This window comes from Channa argus, chromosome 1 (assembly GCF_033026475.1).
Source record: "Channa argus isolate prfri chromosome 1, Channa argus male v1.0, whole genome shotgun sequence".
Classification (NCBI taxonomy): domain Eukaryota; kingdom Metazoa; phylum Chordata; class Actinopteri; order Anabantiformes; family Channidae; genus Channa; species Channa argus.
Window position 1 is genome coordinate 27670850 of NC_090197.1, and position 16725 is coordinate 27687574.

At 41.7% G+C, this 16725-nt stretch overlaps 1 protein-coding gene across 1 annotated transcript; it reads left to right on the forward strand.

The window, feature by feature from the left end:
- The first annotated feature begins 9 nt into the window (after positions 1-9).
- Positions 10-16664, forward strand: znf318 (zinc finger protein 318). The gene is made up of 11 exons (XM_067511216.1): positions 10-267; positions 1631-1743; positions 2390-3089; positions 3235-4438; positions 7067-7173; positions 7258-7357; positions 7891-8213; positions 9604-9789; positions 9973-10066; positions 10628-10746; positions 12539-16664. The coding sequence occupies exons 1-11, from the start codon at positions 10-12 to the stop codon at positions 15335-15337; spliced, it is 6003 nt and encodes a 2000-aa protein (XP_067367317.1). The 3' UTR covers positions 15338-16664.
- The last annotated feature ends 61 nt before the right edge of the window (positions 16665-16725 follow it).

Here is a 16725-nt window from a genome sequence, read left to right on the forward strand (position 1 = left end):
TGAGGAGATATGTACCGTGGCCGGCCTCCGCCAAGAGGAGGCTACCCGCCGCCTTTCGAAGGCCGAGGTCCGCCGCCTCCGAGGCCTTACCCGGCTCCGGGATACAGAGACGACAGGAGCCGAGCGAAGCCTCCCTACCAGCCAGGATACCACGATCACAGTCACGGAGACTCCTACCGTCGCTCCCCGCCGCGCAGGAGGTACCCTTCCCCTGGGTCAGGAAGTCACCGACCCGGAGAGTACTGGACCAGTGCTCCGCCGAGAGAGGTGAGTCATCCCGGCTGAAAACAGACAGGATGGACTGAAACTGACGTTTAATTTAAAGAGCTGTCTAAGTAGCTTCAGCCTGGGCACGGGACCCGCGTGTTTAACGCGGTGTCTTTATTCAGACATTTAGCCTGATTTTAATCGTTCCTCACAGATAAACCAGTGGACTGCCTGAAGCATTAGGCCGTTCCACTGTAACAGTAGCTCTATACTTTAAATACACTGTGTTAACGTTAACTACTAACTTTAGCTGTGTGGATCAATGCTAAATGTCGTGTTTCGCAAGAACAAGTTTATTTGCGGATTCTTCTTAACAAATTTAAAGACTAAAGTTTTCTGAAACGTTTGTCTTGAAAAAACATCAAGAGGCAGATTTATGAATGGGGTCCGTTTCAGGAAGCTAGCAGCCGCTCAAACGTCCCCGGCTTTAGTCAACAAGAGTCAAAATAAGACCAGTGTGTTTGGTTTTTATGAGTTGCATTCAAGTCACATTAGATGTTTTCACGTTATTGCTATGTTTTACTATAGGCAGCAGGTAACTAAAGTTCATTGACATTCAGCATCTGTCAGGTTAATTTGTGTTGGTTTTCCTTTCGTGCTAATTGGAAGAATAAAACAATGCTTGATTTACTGAACGATCCCTAACCCTACTGAACTAACCCTAACCCTGGAGACAGGACCCCCTGAACCCCCCAAGCAAAGAGCAATGCCACACTCAAAACAATGTTTTCTCTGTAAACCTGAAGGATGGGATGTGTCTGCATTTAACAAGTTTCTTCTATACCATGTAGGAAAGCATTATGTAATCCAGAGGGTCAGTCTCAACAAGGGTCTTAAGTTGATCTGACGTTTTTGGGACAGTTGGTCAAACACATTATTAAAATGTGATCTTGATAATTTTTTGCTATTTTCTGGCATTTATTAGCCTGCACCATTAATCAAGAAACAGTAATTTTAGTTTTAGTAAAATCTAACACTGTTTTTTATTCAGTTGTTTTTTGTTTTTTTTTTCAGGATGATGATAAATGCTGGCAATTGTTTCAAAATGTTTGTCCTATTAATTACAATGAATCTCATGTCAGAAGATGGGCTTTACTGATAAATGACCTAATTGTCGATTGATCATCGAAATATTGACGAATTGTTATAGCTTTTCAAAGTTTGTATTATGCGCTGGAAATCATCCAAAATTAAGAAAATTGCTGATGACGAAAATAAGCCACCCAGAGTTGAGTTCAGGAGAGAAGGTCTGTTTTTTTATAAGAGTTATTTTTGGCTGGTGTGAGTCTGAAATTAAGCTGTCAAACCCTGGATCATACTTATGTTTAGAAATCTGAGTCATTATAGATATGCTTTTTTGCAGGGCTCTTCGCCACCACGTGGGCCAATTTCCCTCGACCACAACCTGGTCATCACCGTCGGCAACGAGCTGACAGGATCACCTGGCACTGCCCCATCTACACGCCACCATGACAGGTACACATAAGGAAAAACAAAACTCCATCTGAGCTATTATTCAGACATCATTTTCACTCCTGTTTGCCTCTGTTTCATTTCGTTACTTGTCATTTCGTTGTGTTTTGGCGAAATTGAGAATAAAGTCAACATACTTCAACATTATAAGAAAAGCCTTCAATAAATATTAACTTACAGGAGTCATTCGATAAGAAAAGCATAAAATAAATTGCTTATTTTGCATTTCATAGCATTCATAACATTATGACTTATAGGGATTATGTTTGCTGTTACACTCAGTTATTTTTCAGATCACTGACTTGTTTAAAAAGTTCGTCTAAAGATGCTGCTACAAATTTTCTGTAAGTTTTAATAAAACAACAATTTGATATTTCATACAAAACTTGAAAATGTCTTAATTTGGCAAATATCCTTGTTCTGTTGTAGAAACCAGACACCATTCACTGACTGCAGGTTTGCAGTGCGTGGAATCATTCTCAGCTCTGTTTGTACTAAGTTTTTATTTTTATTATTTCTTGATTCCGGCAGCAGATTTTTTTTAATGATTAGGAGTTGATTCAGGAGTTGATAGGAAAGTTGTGAGCCTCAGTATTCTGATCTCTGCTTGTTGAAACTCAGTCAATATAAAACTTGTCTCTCCGTACAGAGACTACCCTCCTCGACCTGAGTATGAGCGGAGTCACAGTCTTGGCCGGAGCAAAAGCCGACCACGCAGCCAGAGTCGGAGTCCAGATCGGAGCTGTGCAAAGAGCCGGGGCCGGAGCCGGGGCCGCAGCAAGAGCCGGGGCCGCAGCAAGAGCCGGGGCCGGAGCAAGAGCCGGGGCCGGAGCAAGAGCCGGGGCCGGAGCAAGAGCCGGGGCCGGAGCAAGAGCCGGGGCCGGAGCAAGAGCCGGGGCCGGAGCAAGAGCCGGGGCCGGAGCAAGAGCCGCAGTCCAGAGAGAAGTCGTACCAAGAGTATGGGCCGGTTGAGGAGCATGAGCCAGAGTCCAGATCGGAGTCGGGCTAAAAGCCGGGGCCGCAGCAAGAGTCGTCCCCGCAGCAGATCTAGGTCCAGGTCTAGATCTAGGGGGCTCAGCCGAAGACGGAGCTATGGCAAAGCATCAAGTCGTGGCCGCAGTAAGAGCAGGCACAGAAGCCGCAGTTGGAGTCACAGTCGAAGTCGCAGCAGGAGCAGCAGCTCGAGTTCAAGTAGCCGCAGTGAAGGCGACAGTGATGAGAAATCTAAGAAGGAGTTTAAAGAGCTGCAGATGGCTCGACGCAGGAAGGAGCTGGAGGAGATGCTGAGCCTGCCGACAAAATCCATCCTGAAAAAACGAAACGACTCAGAGGACTCCCCATCAGTCAAGGTAGGATAATTTATACAGGTCCAAATAATAAAATATGATCTCACCGAAATCAAGAGGCTAAACAAGAAATAAATAGATTACAGTCTGAACCTGGAAAATGTAAATGTCTAACATTTACAAATTATGTTTCTGTGCTGTGTTTCAGAGCCTGGACTCCCCCAGAGGTCTGGAGGGCTCCAGCATCTCTCGAGTGGCTGACCAGCTGCTTCAGGCAGTGAAAGGCATGGAGCCTCACATGCTAGCCTCCATGCTGTCAGAACTGCGGTCTGACCCGCAGATGGCTCACCGTCCTGGCCTTGACGCAGAGATCAAAGAGATCCTGACCTTGCTAGGGAGTGCTGGGGCAAAGGCTCAGACAAAGCCCGTAGACGACATTGATGATGAGGAGAGGTTTCTGTATGGAGACTCGGAGGAGCCCAAACCTCTGCCGGTGTCTGAGCCAGTCCGACACCATGGGTTGGATCTGTACGGAGAGGTGACAGAGGACACGCTGTATGGAGACTACCCCCCACCAAACCCTGCTATCAGTCATACGTACGCCCCTGCCCCAGGAGCCACCCCTCACCTTCAGGCCCCTCCCACCACGGGGGAGTCGGACATGCGGTACGTGAGCCGACCCACTCTCGGCTCCCACCAGAACATAAGAGTTCAGGTGTCGAACCCAGCGTACCCCCCAGGGACAGAGCCATTGGAGGAAAGCGAGCGTCAGGCGCTGGAAGAATATGAGAAAATCCAGGATCTGCTGAAGACTATTGGTCTGGAGCTGGGTGTCACAGAGATTAGCAAGATGGCCGCCAGGACCAAAGAGCGTCTCCACGGAAACAAACCCCCTCCCAAGACACCCACACGCCGCAGACGGCATTCATCTGGCAGCTCTGATGGCAGCCCCTGCGGACGCAGGAGGCGCACCCACAGCGGCAGCTCCAGCAGCAGCAGCAACAGCAGCAGGAGCCACAGCTGCGGGCGGGGGGGCAGCTGGAGCAGTGATGATGGCCGCAGGAAGTCGCCCCCTGCCAACACCCACAAAGATGTAAAAGAGACAAAGGCAGAGCGAACTGAAGCAGCACCACCTCAACAAACCACTGATCCTAGCACCTTGACCGCTCCTCAAGCGGTGCCCATACCCACCTACCCGCCCTCACAGGCCCACGGTATGATGCCCCCCAGTTACCCCCCGCCAGGTTATGGTCAATACGGGAACTACATACCCTACATGCACCAGCAGTGGCCCCCTATGTACCCGCCACCCAACATGCCCCTCCCCCCCCAGACTCGCCCTGAAGAGTTTCCCCCCACTCTGCCGTACACACAGCCGTACAGCAAACCTGTTCCTGAGCTAGGGCTCAAAGGTCAGTGTCATTCTTAAAGATCTTGGTGGTGCATTTTACTTCTAGGTGCATTTTTACCCTTTGTAGATTATCCCTGTTAGTGTTCAGACGACGAATTAAGAATTTTTGTCTTTAAAAAACAAATGTATACCGTTTAGGCCATTAGTATTTGGACTGTTCTGTAGGCTTCCGCATAGCCAGGCTGAAATTAAAGACAGGTGCTACATAAATATGAGAAGTACATAAGCACAGAAAGAACTGTGTGTAGGCTTACTATTTTTTTAACACTGTGCTCAGAGTTTAGGGCGTCAAAGGTAATACACATTAAGTGAAAATCATTTATAATATTTAGCGGAAAACCTTTTGCAGTCAGTGACGGCTTAAATTCTTGGACTTGCAGACATCTGCAGACTTGTTGTTGCCTCTGGTTTTACTGTGGTTAGCAGCAACTCACAGAATCTCACCCAGTCTCACACACTTTGTCATTATGTGTAGCACTGTTGTCCTGCTGAAATATCATCAAATGAGTTTTTATGCGTTTGTCTGAGCTCAAAGAATGCGCCTGTCTACGTCTTTCCTCTGCAGTGAAATTATCAGTACATGTTCAACAGGCAGTGATGCATGTTCAAGTCAGAACAGAATCAGCGCCATTTTTCACAATTAGGCATTTGGTTCCAAGTGTTACCCTTTTCTTTCCCATTTTTTTCTTTGCATCATATTAATAGGGGTTGATTTCTGTTTCGTAATTTCATAGAACTTTGTTCCACAACTTTTTGCCTGTGTGTTTTAGTATGTACCACTGTGCAATTTTATCAGACATTTCATTTCTCTTTTTACATCTAAAAAGGCAACGCTCTATCAACTCTAAGCAAAATGTGAGTTTGTGAGCTGGAGTATATTAAAATACTTGATAGTAAATTGTGTAGGTAATTTTAACCCTTTGTTTTGTTAAAGTTGGTTGACTATCTAGTACAGAGTCCTTGCTTCCCAGAGAAAAACATTCAGGCAGAGGGGCAGGAGGAGGTTTTGCATGCAAACACTATTTTAATATTTGTTTCTCTTGCAACAGAAAACTCCAAGTAATTTCAATGTACAGGTCAAGTAAAACAAATTACTTCACAGAGGAAGATGCTAGACCAAGTTAGTTAGTAAGTAAAATATATAAACACAAAAAGACAAACACACCACATAATACCCTATAATAACATAACCACATAATGTATCAAATAAAATTTGATATATTACAACTTTCAAGTTGGTGCAAAGTGCAATTTGAGCTTCTCTGCAATTTGAGACTGCTCATTTTCCAATTATCAACACAATGTACATGAGTCATTGCTAAACCTATTTATTCTTGGCGATGAAAAGTTCTTACTCAAAAAAAAACATTATTATTATTATTATTATTATTATTATTATTATTATTAACAGCTTTCAGCTTATCCCTTCAGGATTTAGCATGAGTTATTTTTTTTTTTACACCGGGTGCCCTTCCTGCTGCACCCCTCACATTTTATCAGGGCTCATGACCGGCACCAAGTTGGCCCTTCGGGCCTGGGTGGGGCCACCCCTAATTGGGGTGGGATACAATGCTTTTGCCTTCTGCATCCTAAGCTGATGCTCCACCGGGGCCACCGGGCCCCAATAATAATAGAAATTAAAGATCAATGGCTTTCAATGGCACAGCATGAACATGTTTCGCAAGTTGATCTGGCATGTGTTTTTACACTGGATGCCCTTCCTTTTTTCAACCCTCCCGTTTTATCTGGGCTCGGATCTGGCACCAAGGTGGCCTTTGGTAGCTTATTATTATTTTTACTATTTATTGATCTTGTCCTACGTGCTCCCAGATCCATCTTGTTCCTGAGGTCTGTTTTCAACCTCTCTGTACATTTAAAATACCTTTTTAAAAGCAGTACTCTCATTTCACTTTCATTTATGTATTGCCGGATTTGTTCTTACAAGACTTGTTAGAAGCAAATCAGATTGAAGCAGGTGACACTTGAGAGACTCCCAAACGCAAATGGTTATTTTCAAATGTGTGTACATTGGACAGTATTAGGTTTGTAAAATTCCTGTCGTTGTGGTGTGGTGGGATGTCTAGTTGGCATGTAAATCCTTCCATACCTGTACTGTTATAGGGGAAACGTTGATTGTTCTCCGCTGAAGTAAACACGCACACATTCAAGTCAAGCTTTTATGTATCATATTTATATAATTTCTAGTATATTTAAATTCAAATTGTACATGACCAGACATGAAGAACTAAACGTGTAACTTTCCAAATACTTATGGTCGAGACTGTATCTCCAAGAGAAACAGAAGCAAAGAAAAGGTTTTATGTACACTGTTTGGCAGAATATGCTTCTACTTTATTGTTGTTTGTTATGATAATATGTAGTTTTACAGCAGACACAAAATATGCAGTGATTCTTTAATTATGCAAAAGATTTGAACAGAAATTTTGTCAAAACCTCGTTTGATTGTCAAACTCTGATGTTTATGGCCTCTGTGTTTATAAAACTTGCGAGGATCTTATAATTTCAACAAAACTTTAAAAGCTGGCGTTTCTGTCACAGACTGATTGCACTAAATTTCCGTGTTACTTTGGGATGTTTGATAATATACTGATCATTTTTTCTTCTTCAGTTTCAGTGAGGAACTCAGTTGCTGACATCGATAAGGGAATCTCTAAAGTCAGTGGCCATGACAGGAGAGTGTCTGAAGAACAGAACAACGAGAGTCAGAAACAGAAGGTGCGAAAGTGAAAGAGATTCAGCCCCCAGCTGAAGATTAGTGATAGATAAACAGGTTTGTATTGACTTTTTTTTAATGTGCAGGTTCTGGAGGAGAGAGAAAAGTTGAAGCAGGAGAGGGAGATCAGGATGAAGAAGAAGGAATATCTGATGAAGGAGCTTGAGAGACTCCGGAAGCAACAAGGTGATTTCCAACTATAAATGCACAGACACCAGTACTCTGAACCATTCTGATGAAATCTCAGTAATCATGCAGTATTTCTAATTGATAAACCACAATTACCATAAATGTGCAAATACTTGGGAGACTGTTTTGTCTTTAAGATCATGTTTAACAGAAAAACAGAAAAACATTATACTGTTATCACTGACATTAAATGTAATGGTTATCTACAAAACACCCTTTTAGCAGGAGGAGATTAACATTATGTGGCTGCCACAAGGTCCTGGTTTGTTTGCATTGAATAACTGTAATGAGTACAAGTACATGAAAGGGGGAGTGTTACACTTGATATTTGGTATTAGTGCGATTCTAAAAATGAAATTTTACAAAGGTTCTAATAAATCAAACGATGCATAGACTTAAGTGAACTCTGTATTAAAAGCAGGGAAGATGGTAAGAAATATTAATGTACTAAATAAACAGAGTCCACCGAATGGAGAGATCATGCTGCTACATTCCTGTGCAAATCACAGTAATGAAGAACTTGTTTTCAGGCGAGCTCCTGAGGAAGAAGCGCAGAGAGAAAGACGGTCATAAAGATCCTCTGCTGCAGGAGATCAGCCACTTGCAGGAGGAGGTCATGACTCAGATCTCCAACCTCCGCAAGGAACACGAGGCCGCTGAGAAGAAACGCAGCGAGATTGAAAAAGTAGCACTGATCCTTGGCCTGAACTCGTCCGACCGGCCCCGCAGGACCAGCAAACAGGCCGAGGATCAGGAGGCCGAGCCGCAACAGCCACTACCAGAGAAAAAGAAATGGGAGTCGGAGAGGAACACCAAGGCATCTCAACAAACATCACAAAGTTCCTCCATAAAGGTACAGACACCTGAAGGGAAGGTAACACAGTAAACTACTGAGAATTACTGTTCTACAGCATAGCTAGGGATCATTACTATCAGCTTAAACTACATAACGTACGTCCAGGAATTTATCAGGATTTACTTTTTCAAAAACTTCTGTTTTTGTGGATGCAACATAAAAAGCTAAATATTAAAGATTTGTGTCATTGGCTGTAGAAGAAAAAGGGCAACTTATCTATCTGATATTTACCACCTCACTTTTTACAAACTAGTAATGAACTTTTTTTTATGTGGGCTAAGTTTTTATCTCTGTCAGGGCTTTTTTGATGCATCTGTCATTCGACCTGAAATTGACGTTTTAGCTGACGTTTAGTTTGTGGTTGGATGTTTTTGCCATGATACGTTAGCTCAGCTTTGGCTGAGACATTTTAGTGTCACAAGGACAGAAAATGTATTTTTAACAAGTTTCCCTTCATTAAGTTGGGCTCATACTGTGAAGGGAAATGGGTAAAGACTTGCGTATAATCCCTCGTTTAAAAGTTCAGCTGTGATTTCAAAAACAACACAGACTTTGTAAATTCCTAATTTGAAACTGCTGTTTAGATGAAGGTGGAGTCCGAGGAAAAAAATGACTCGACAGACAAAGGCTGGGTGGGTATGGGTAGCCAGCACAAATTCCATCTGCACAACAGGTGGAATTTTATTATGTTTTAATCCATCATCATTAAACTGAGTCGTTCTATAGTTTATAGTGTGGAATATTGTTACAGGAAGTATTTAAAAAAAACTGATGAAAGCTTAACATTCATTAGAGGCGAAAAACTGAGAAAACAGCCTCTCTCGTCAGCACTTTTCGGTATCGTGCTGTTTCTGCTGCAACTTTTCCTAAAATAGTCTGAAATTACATCCACCCAACCTCGGGGCAACAGTTTTATGTCTGTGAACGTTTTCAGAGAAATCAGACATTTTCAGACGAATTTTGGAACAGTTCATAGACAAGATTTTCTGATCTTGTCCAGTTAGTTTGAGCATAGTTAGCTCAGTAAAATCGGATGTTACGGTAATCATCTTAATTTTTATAAAGTTGTGACAAAAAACAGTTTAGTGCTTGGTTAAAGTTAAATATGAGCGGTGCCATCGCGGGCTTGAGTTTGATAGAATGTTTCTTTACTCTCGAAAACTAGATTAAACTGAAACTTTTGAAGACAGTTATTCGTTTCTATTGTTAGAAAATTGGCTGAATTGTCAGAAAATTTGTGTTGACTAACAACTTCAAGGCTGGAGCTCAATAAAGGTAAGAAACTTTTTAATATTCAGATTTTGTGGAGTTTTGAAGACTGTTTTGAATGTTTTTATGTTGCCTTGTCTTTGCTATGTTGACCCTTCCCCATGTTTTGTTTTTTTAGCAGGCTTCAGCATTGTCCACAAGAGCATCCCCAGACAAGTGGTCCAACGCCGCCCCGGCTCCAACACCAACCTCAGAGCCGTTTGAATACTATGACGCTGGAAACCACTGGTGCCAAAACTGTAACCTCACCTCTGGTTCCATGTTTGATTTTTTCACACACTTACACAGCAAGACGCATCGAAAGGTTGGTTCACCCAAGGCGGTTTTATTTCGCATCAGTTATAAAAATGTCTTTGTCAGCTATAGGAAACTAAGAAGAAAAATACATTTTCTGAACTTATTTCTGCTTTGAAATGATTTTGATATTCATATCTGCACACTCTTTATGTGTTGTTGCATTGTTGTAATTTTCTTTCTCATTTCAAAGACTCTGGACCCGTACAGTCGGCCTTGGGCCTCCACTACCACCAAAACTGTCAAGAATGTGCCATCAGAGGAGAAGCTGACAAAACCCGCCAAAGGTACTCGTACTTCACATTTGTTGCCCTGAGAAATTAATGTAATAATGCTTTTTCTTTCTTATGATGCTGGTCCTTGAGCCGCTGAATTTTGTAGCCATCTTTTGCTTCCAGGTGGAACTCATTGTGGATCTCTGCTGCAGTTTCTCTGTATCTTAATGAAAACAGTGCTAACGAAGTGACAAAGACTCTCATCAAGCCACAGAAGAGACTTCACACCTCTGATGTCAATAAATTTTCTCGTGTCTTGTTCTTAAACAAATCCTACTTATAATGTAACTTGCAGCAAAAGTGCTTTAACATCTCAGTTTACTCGTTAACTTAACATCTGTCTCCTGCAGTAACTTTATCACTGAGCAGTTAAAACACTTTTTATTTGTATCCTGCTAACAAATAAGGTGACTCATCTTTTTATTGTATTATTTTATAAGAGGTTTTACTTCTCTAACCCTCTCCTGTCCTGACAGGTTCTGGAAATGGAGACGTCCACCAGGTAAACATGATTGGCAGATAATTTTTCTCCCACATGTGGGTTTAAGCTGTGCTTCATGTGTCATTCTGCAGGGTCAGAGTTCCTGTTGCCCATCAGAGGATTCTTCTGCCTGCTGTGTAAAGAGTTTTATGGAGATGCCATCTGTGCAGAAGAGCATGTCACCACACACGCTCACAATGAGATGTACAAGGTATTTAACTCTGGGAATCACAACGAAGTGACTTGTTTTTGTCCAGAATAAAGACAGGCAGTTCAAAGTCAATTTAAAGCACAGGAATCCACATAATGTTTCTTGCTGCAAATGTTTTTATGCTAACAAGATTTTCACATTTGTAACAATAACAGGTATTACTCCTGACAAACTGCATCAATAATCTATTTAATCAGACACAGGGCAATAAAGAGAAGCTAATTAAAGAGAAGCTAACATCTAGCTAATACAGAGCCTTTACAATATTTATTGTTAATTTCTTAAGTATAGTATAAATATAAAATCCAGAGAGAATCGTCTTATCTGGTTTTCTATATTAACATCCAAATGAATTTTTTTCGCTTTAAAGAACTTTTCATACCAGTATTTAAGGCTTGGGTGTTAGTACGCAGTGCAGTGACAATTTATTAACAGATACATTAGTGTTTTTTACCCTTCATCCATTTGTTGTATAATCCAGAGTAGCCTGTCTATGAAGATTCTCAGCCATCTATGTCATTGTTATCCCAAACATGTTGTTCAGTGGCAACTTAAATTGCTTTTAGCCTCACACAAGCAAAACTCTTCGGCTCAGTGATACCACAATGTTGGAAAAATTTACCAAAGTCTACACACTCAGCAACCTCACTCCCAATTAAAAAAACTCCCCTGGACCTTTCTATCGACTTAAATCCCACAAAAAACATCTGTTCTTTCTTGGGCTTGCATCTCATGAAACAGAAACACATCTTCTGGTAGGACTTTGCTTTGATGTTTTCTCCTTGACTTAGGTTTTTGCTGCCTTGTACCTCACTTGTAAGTCACTTTGAAAAAAGTGTCTGCAAAATGATTAAATGGAAATGCTGTAGATCTTGAAGTTAAATAACTTGACTTGTTTGTAGTTCTTACATTTTTTAAGTTCAAGAACTGCAAGCAAGTTTAGTTGCCACTAAAAAGCAACTAGAAGTATGATAATGTAATGGAATATAGCAATTTAGATTTCATCTGGCCTTTATTAGAATTAGAGAGATGGTGTGAATGTTGATCAAGTGAGGTGCATACCACATCCTTGGGTCTGTTTAAAGCCTAATTTGACCCACGTGATCCGTAGTGAGCAGGCCGTAAGTGCATTTACACAAGACTTATGTAAACCAGGTGAAAGTGTTTTTTTCATGGAAAAGCTGGTTTCAGAAATCGGTAGGTGATTAGGGAAACTGGTTTTCACTTGTACCGTTTCTCCTGGAGAATGCAAATTTCTCTACCATGTATACACATAACCAGGTTTATAATCAGTTTTTTTATGTACCATTGCAGCCTTGTTTATAAAACACAGTCAATTTTACTAACAAAAAGTCCCCTGTAGAAGCAGACTTTCACCTGTGGATTTTATTTTTTAAATTTAATTTCTCTTATTTTCTTCTCTCCCATATTATCCCAGCCAGAAAAGTCAGAAATTGAGTTAATATCTGTGAGTCAGGCTTCTAAAATAAGTCTGAAGTGGAGTTAAAAAGTAGTAAATACTCATCTGTTGTCATTTATACACAGATTTCCAGTAACCAAGCTGCTTAAGTCATGTAAATGTTATTCCTCAATTACCAGAACAAGCTGATTTCTCTGAGTAGCCTGGTAACTTAAGTGCATGTAAACACAGTCCATGTCAAAACTTGCAATCTTAATATCTACTGATGTTATATCTAACATAAACCATATTTATAGGGGTTTCTGTGTCAGGCTAAAGGTTTGATATTTTTATTTCAACGGTCCTTTGTGTTTTGATGCCTCCCTTCACTAGAAACAAATGTATGAGAATCCACTCTATGAACAGAGGAGGAACCTGGACCGCCAAGCAGGACTGGCCTTAGAGACAAGTGGAAAGAAACGCAAACATGAGGATGATGAGAAAGGAGCCAAAGACAAGGAGGAAAAAAGCAAACACAAAAAAGAGAAAAAGGAAAAGGAGAAAAAGAAGGAAGTAGATAGTGCTGTCCATAAGGAAGAAACTGAAGTTAAAAAGGAGGAAGTGGATGATAAGCTGAAGCCAAACAAGAAAGAGGAGCATTTTAAAAATTCCAAAAGTCTACATGAGGACAGGTCTTGTTACAACAAAAAAGATGAGGATGAAAAGTATAAATACAGCAAGAGAGATGATAAATATCGATACAGCAGAGATGAAGAGGACAGGGGCAAACACAGCAGAAGAGACGAGGATGACAAATACAGCAGAGATGAAGAATATCGCTACCGGTATCGAAGGGACTATGACAGATTTGACGATCGTTCCAAACATGGTCCAAAAGATGACGAGGACAGGTATAAATACAGTAAATATTCTGATTCTCGATCAAAATATGACAGAGAGCAAGATGAAGAGAAGTCTAAGGCCGATAAAGAACCTTTTAAATCTCCTGAGCTCGGGAAAGCAGCAGGAAAACTGGAGATCAACAAACCTGACCCTCCACCAAAGCCCTATGAGCCACCCAAAATATTGTGTGGTCCCAGCCCAGCCATGAGGGCCAAACTCCGCAAACAGAGCCTAGAAGCCACCAAACCAGCACCTGCTACCACAGCTACTTCATTTGGAAGGTTTATGTGGAAAAAGAAGGAGAATGTGCTAGCAAAGGAGGCAGAGAAAGTTGCAGCAGAGTTTATCAAAGATGATGAAGAGGCTGCAAGCCAGCAACAGTCAGTCTCAGTGGAAGACTCTTTTGCAAAGTCGATGGCTGTTGCTAAGGAGATTGCCCAGAAGCTGGCAGGTCAGCCCACAATGCCTCCTCCCTGGGTGTCCAATGGTGCCAACCGAGGAAAGATCCGTCCAAACCTTCCAGCCCCTACTACTACTACAGCCCTAAAGAGAGCAGCAATGATGGGTAAACCCGCATCTTCGAATACCTTTCTCTCATTCAGACCCCAGAACACAGGTTTAATAGAGTCTTCTCCAAAAGACAACCCACTATTCCCTGATCCTCTCACAAAGGCTCTAAATGTTCAGACAGCACTACTGGAAGCTACAACTGTGCCCCCAGTTAGTAGTCCTAGCCCATTCGAGGCTGAACCTGCATCAGCAGAGTCAAAGCCAGAGTCGTTTGAAGTTCAACTTCCACTACCGGTGTCTACACCTGCACCATTTGAGGTTAAATCTGCCCCTACAGTGTATAAACCTTCCACGGGTGAAACAAAACCTGCACTGTATGAGGCTAGACATTCAGCTTCAGAACCAACACCTCTGTCTGCGGTATCTTGCTCTGCACCTTTTGAGGTTAAGCTACCAATTTCTAACCCTTCCCCAGCTCAGACAAAGCTTGCTGCTTTAGAGGCTAAACCTGTACAACCAGTAATGATAAAGATAGTCTCTGATGTTGCAGCCCCTGGTGTCCCAGAGAGCGAGCAGACTCGTACAGTTTTTGTTAAGCCTCCACCTTTCATGAACATGGGTGATGGAGCTCAGAAGTCTGACAAACTGAAAAGTAGCTTGGCTGCAGCCAAAGCCCAGGATTTATTTGGCATTTTCTACAGTAGCATCGGCCAGTCATGCCCGTCTTCCTTCACCAAACCATCAATGGACTCTAGAGCTGGTAAAACTCCACTTCCAGCTTCACAAGCACCAAAACCACAGCACCAGACCCCACTTCCAACTAAAGTCCATACATCTCCACAACCAAACCCAAATAATTCCTCAACAATTTCCTTAACCAAGCCCCAACCTCCAACTGAGGGCCAAAAACCAGAATCTGTCAATTTCCCATCAAGTTCCCAAACCCAATCCCAGCTTCTAACTGAAGTACATAAACCAGATTTGAACAATTCCTGTCCAAGTACCCAAACCCATTCTCATTTTCTAAATGTAATCCATAAACCAGCCTCCAACAATTGCCCACCAAGCACCCAAACACACCCTCAACCTCCCGCTGAGGTCCATAAACCAGACTTCAACAATTCCACACAAAGTCCCCAAACCCAGCCCAAATCTGAAATTCAGATTGCATCAGTTTGGTCCCTGCAACCTACCCTATCGTCAATACCTAAGGTGGCTCCATCTGAAAATACCTTGCAAACACTCCAACCAAAACTACCCCAGAACCAATCCTATATTCCTTCAACAGAATCGTATATTGCCCCACAAACAAAGCCTGTAGAACAAGACTCAATACCTCATTCCCAACCCCAACACTCTCTGCAAGGTCAAACAGAGCTACAGTTTGAACCCCAACCAAACGAGAACACCCTGTCCGACACAGATCTAGAATCTGAACCCAAACTAGGCCCTAAAACTAGAGGCAAGACATTTTCAAAAAAGAAAAGCCCTCCTGCTGCTCGCCCTGTCCGCCAAACACGATCAACAACCAGATACCAGACCCGGCGTCAGCAGCAGCAGAATCAGTCTGATCCAGAACCTGAGTTGACATCAGGCGAAGCTTCTCACATTACAGCTTCAGACCCGAAGGAGCTGGACACATCAGATCCAGGTTTTGGGTTAGTGCCAGAGTTGGGGGGACCCAGCGTGGAAGAGCCTCAACCAATAGGTATCACCCCTGAAACCCTGGGCCTCCCCTCCGACATGACCTCCATGGGCTTTGATTTTAACTTTGAATGAGGTTTCTATAAAACGACTTGTATACCTGTGAGGTTTAGAATATCACACACCAGTTTTTTATCTATACCTTACTGGACTTGCAGGCAGCTTGAAGCACAGAGGATGACTCGCTTTGACATATTAAGACTTTTGAAATACTGACTTTCGCCTGTTAATGTTTAGGAAAACCCTCTTTTTCCATCTTCTCCAGAAGTCTGAATGTACTGATAGATATTAGTTTGACATCTGTGGATCTAATATAGAAATGAGTCCTGGATTAAGCTGAGTTCAACCATTATTTTTCCTTCGGAAGTTAATGTACTGTACACAGTTTTTTTTTGTTTTTTCTTGTTTTTTTAAAACGGCGTTTAGTTCAATTTTCCTCTGTAAATCGATGATGAAAAGTTTTTGATGAAGAGTTCAGCTGGGGACATAAAACTTGCAGCACAGACCAATAAACGTGATTAAGTTTGGACAGCAGAGTGTTTTCGCATAACTGCAGATCCAGGATCTAATTTCTACAAATCAATAGAAACAAACTGCTCATCTTGTAAAAATTGTTGCTTTTATGCACAGTTTTAATAAAAGTTAGTGGAGAAAAGCAGCAGGTCTGTGTGTTATTATAAATCCTCAATACGTTGTTCCAACCATGTTGCTGTACAGTCACAAAGAACAGAAATGAGTCATAAAATCTCAAAGCAATCAAATGTAAGGATTAACTACATCCTACGAGGTTTTGAAACTATGATCAAATTCTTTAGAATAGATAGGTAACACATTGGACTGTCAAACTCCACCATTGGCTCATAAATAATACTTGGGTGAAAATCCTTTGCACCACAGACTGCCTGAAGTCTGAAACCCATGGACACAATCAAATACTGACTTTTCTCTCTCCAAAAGCTTTTACAGGCCTTTACTGGAGCTGTCTTCAGCTGCTACTTGTTTGCGGGGGGGTTTTTGTCCTCAGTATTGTCTTCACTAAGTGAAACGCTGCTCTGTTGGGTTGAAATCAGCTGACTGACCTGGTCAGTGAAAAACATCTTGTTTCTTTGTCTTGAGAAAGTCTTGGGTAGTTTTTGCTGTAAATTTTGGATCATTATCCATCTGCATCATATCTGTTTTGCAGCATTTGGCTGAATCTGATCTAAGAACAACAGGAAATGTTACCCACAAACTTACCCACCTTTTTAGTCCAGCTTTTTATTGAAATATTTTATGTGCAATTAATTTGTTTACTTTTTATTTAGGTTTATCTTTTATTTTCCTTTGTTCACTTTTATCCTTTTTCTCATGTTATCTCCATTGTCTTTGTTTTGTCTATTTTTTAATTAAAAATATGATTGTTTTTATTGTTTTTTTATTACATTGATTATTATATTTATTTATGTTAAGTCCATTAGTTGTCC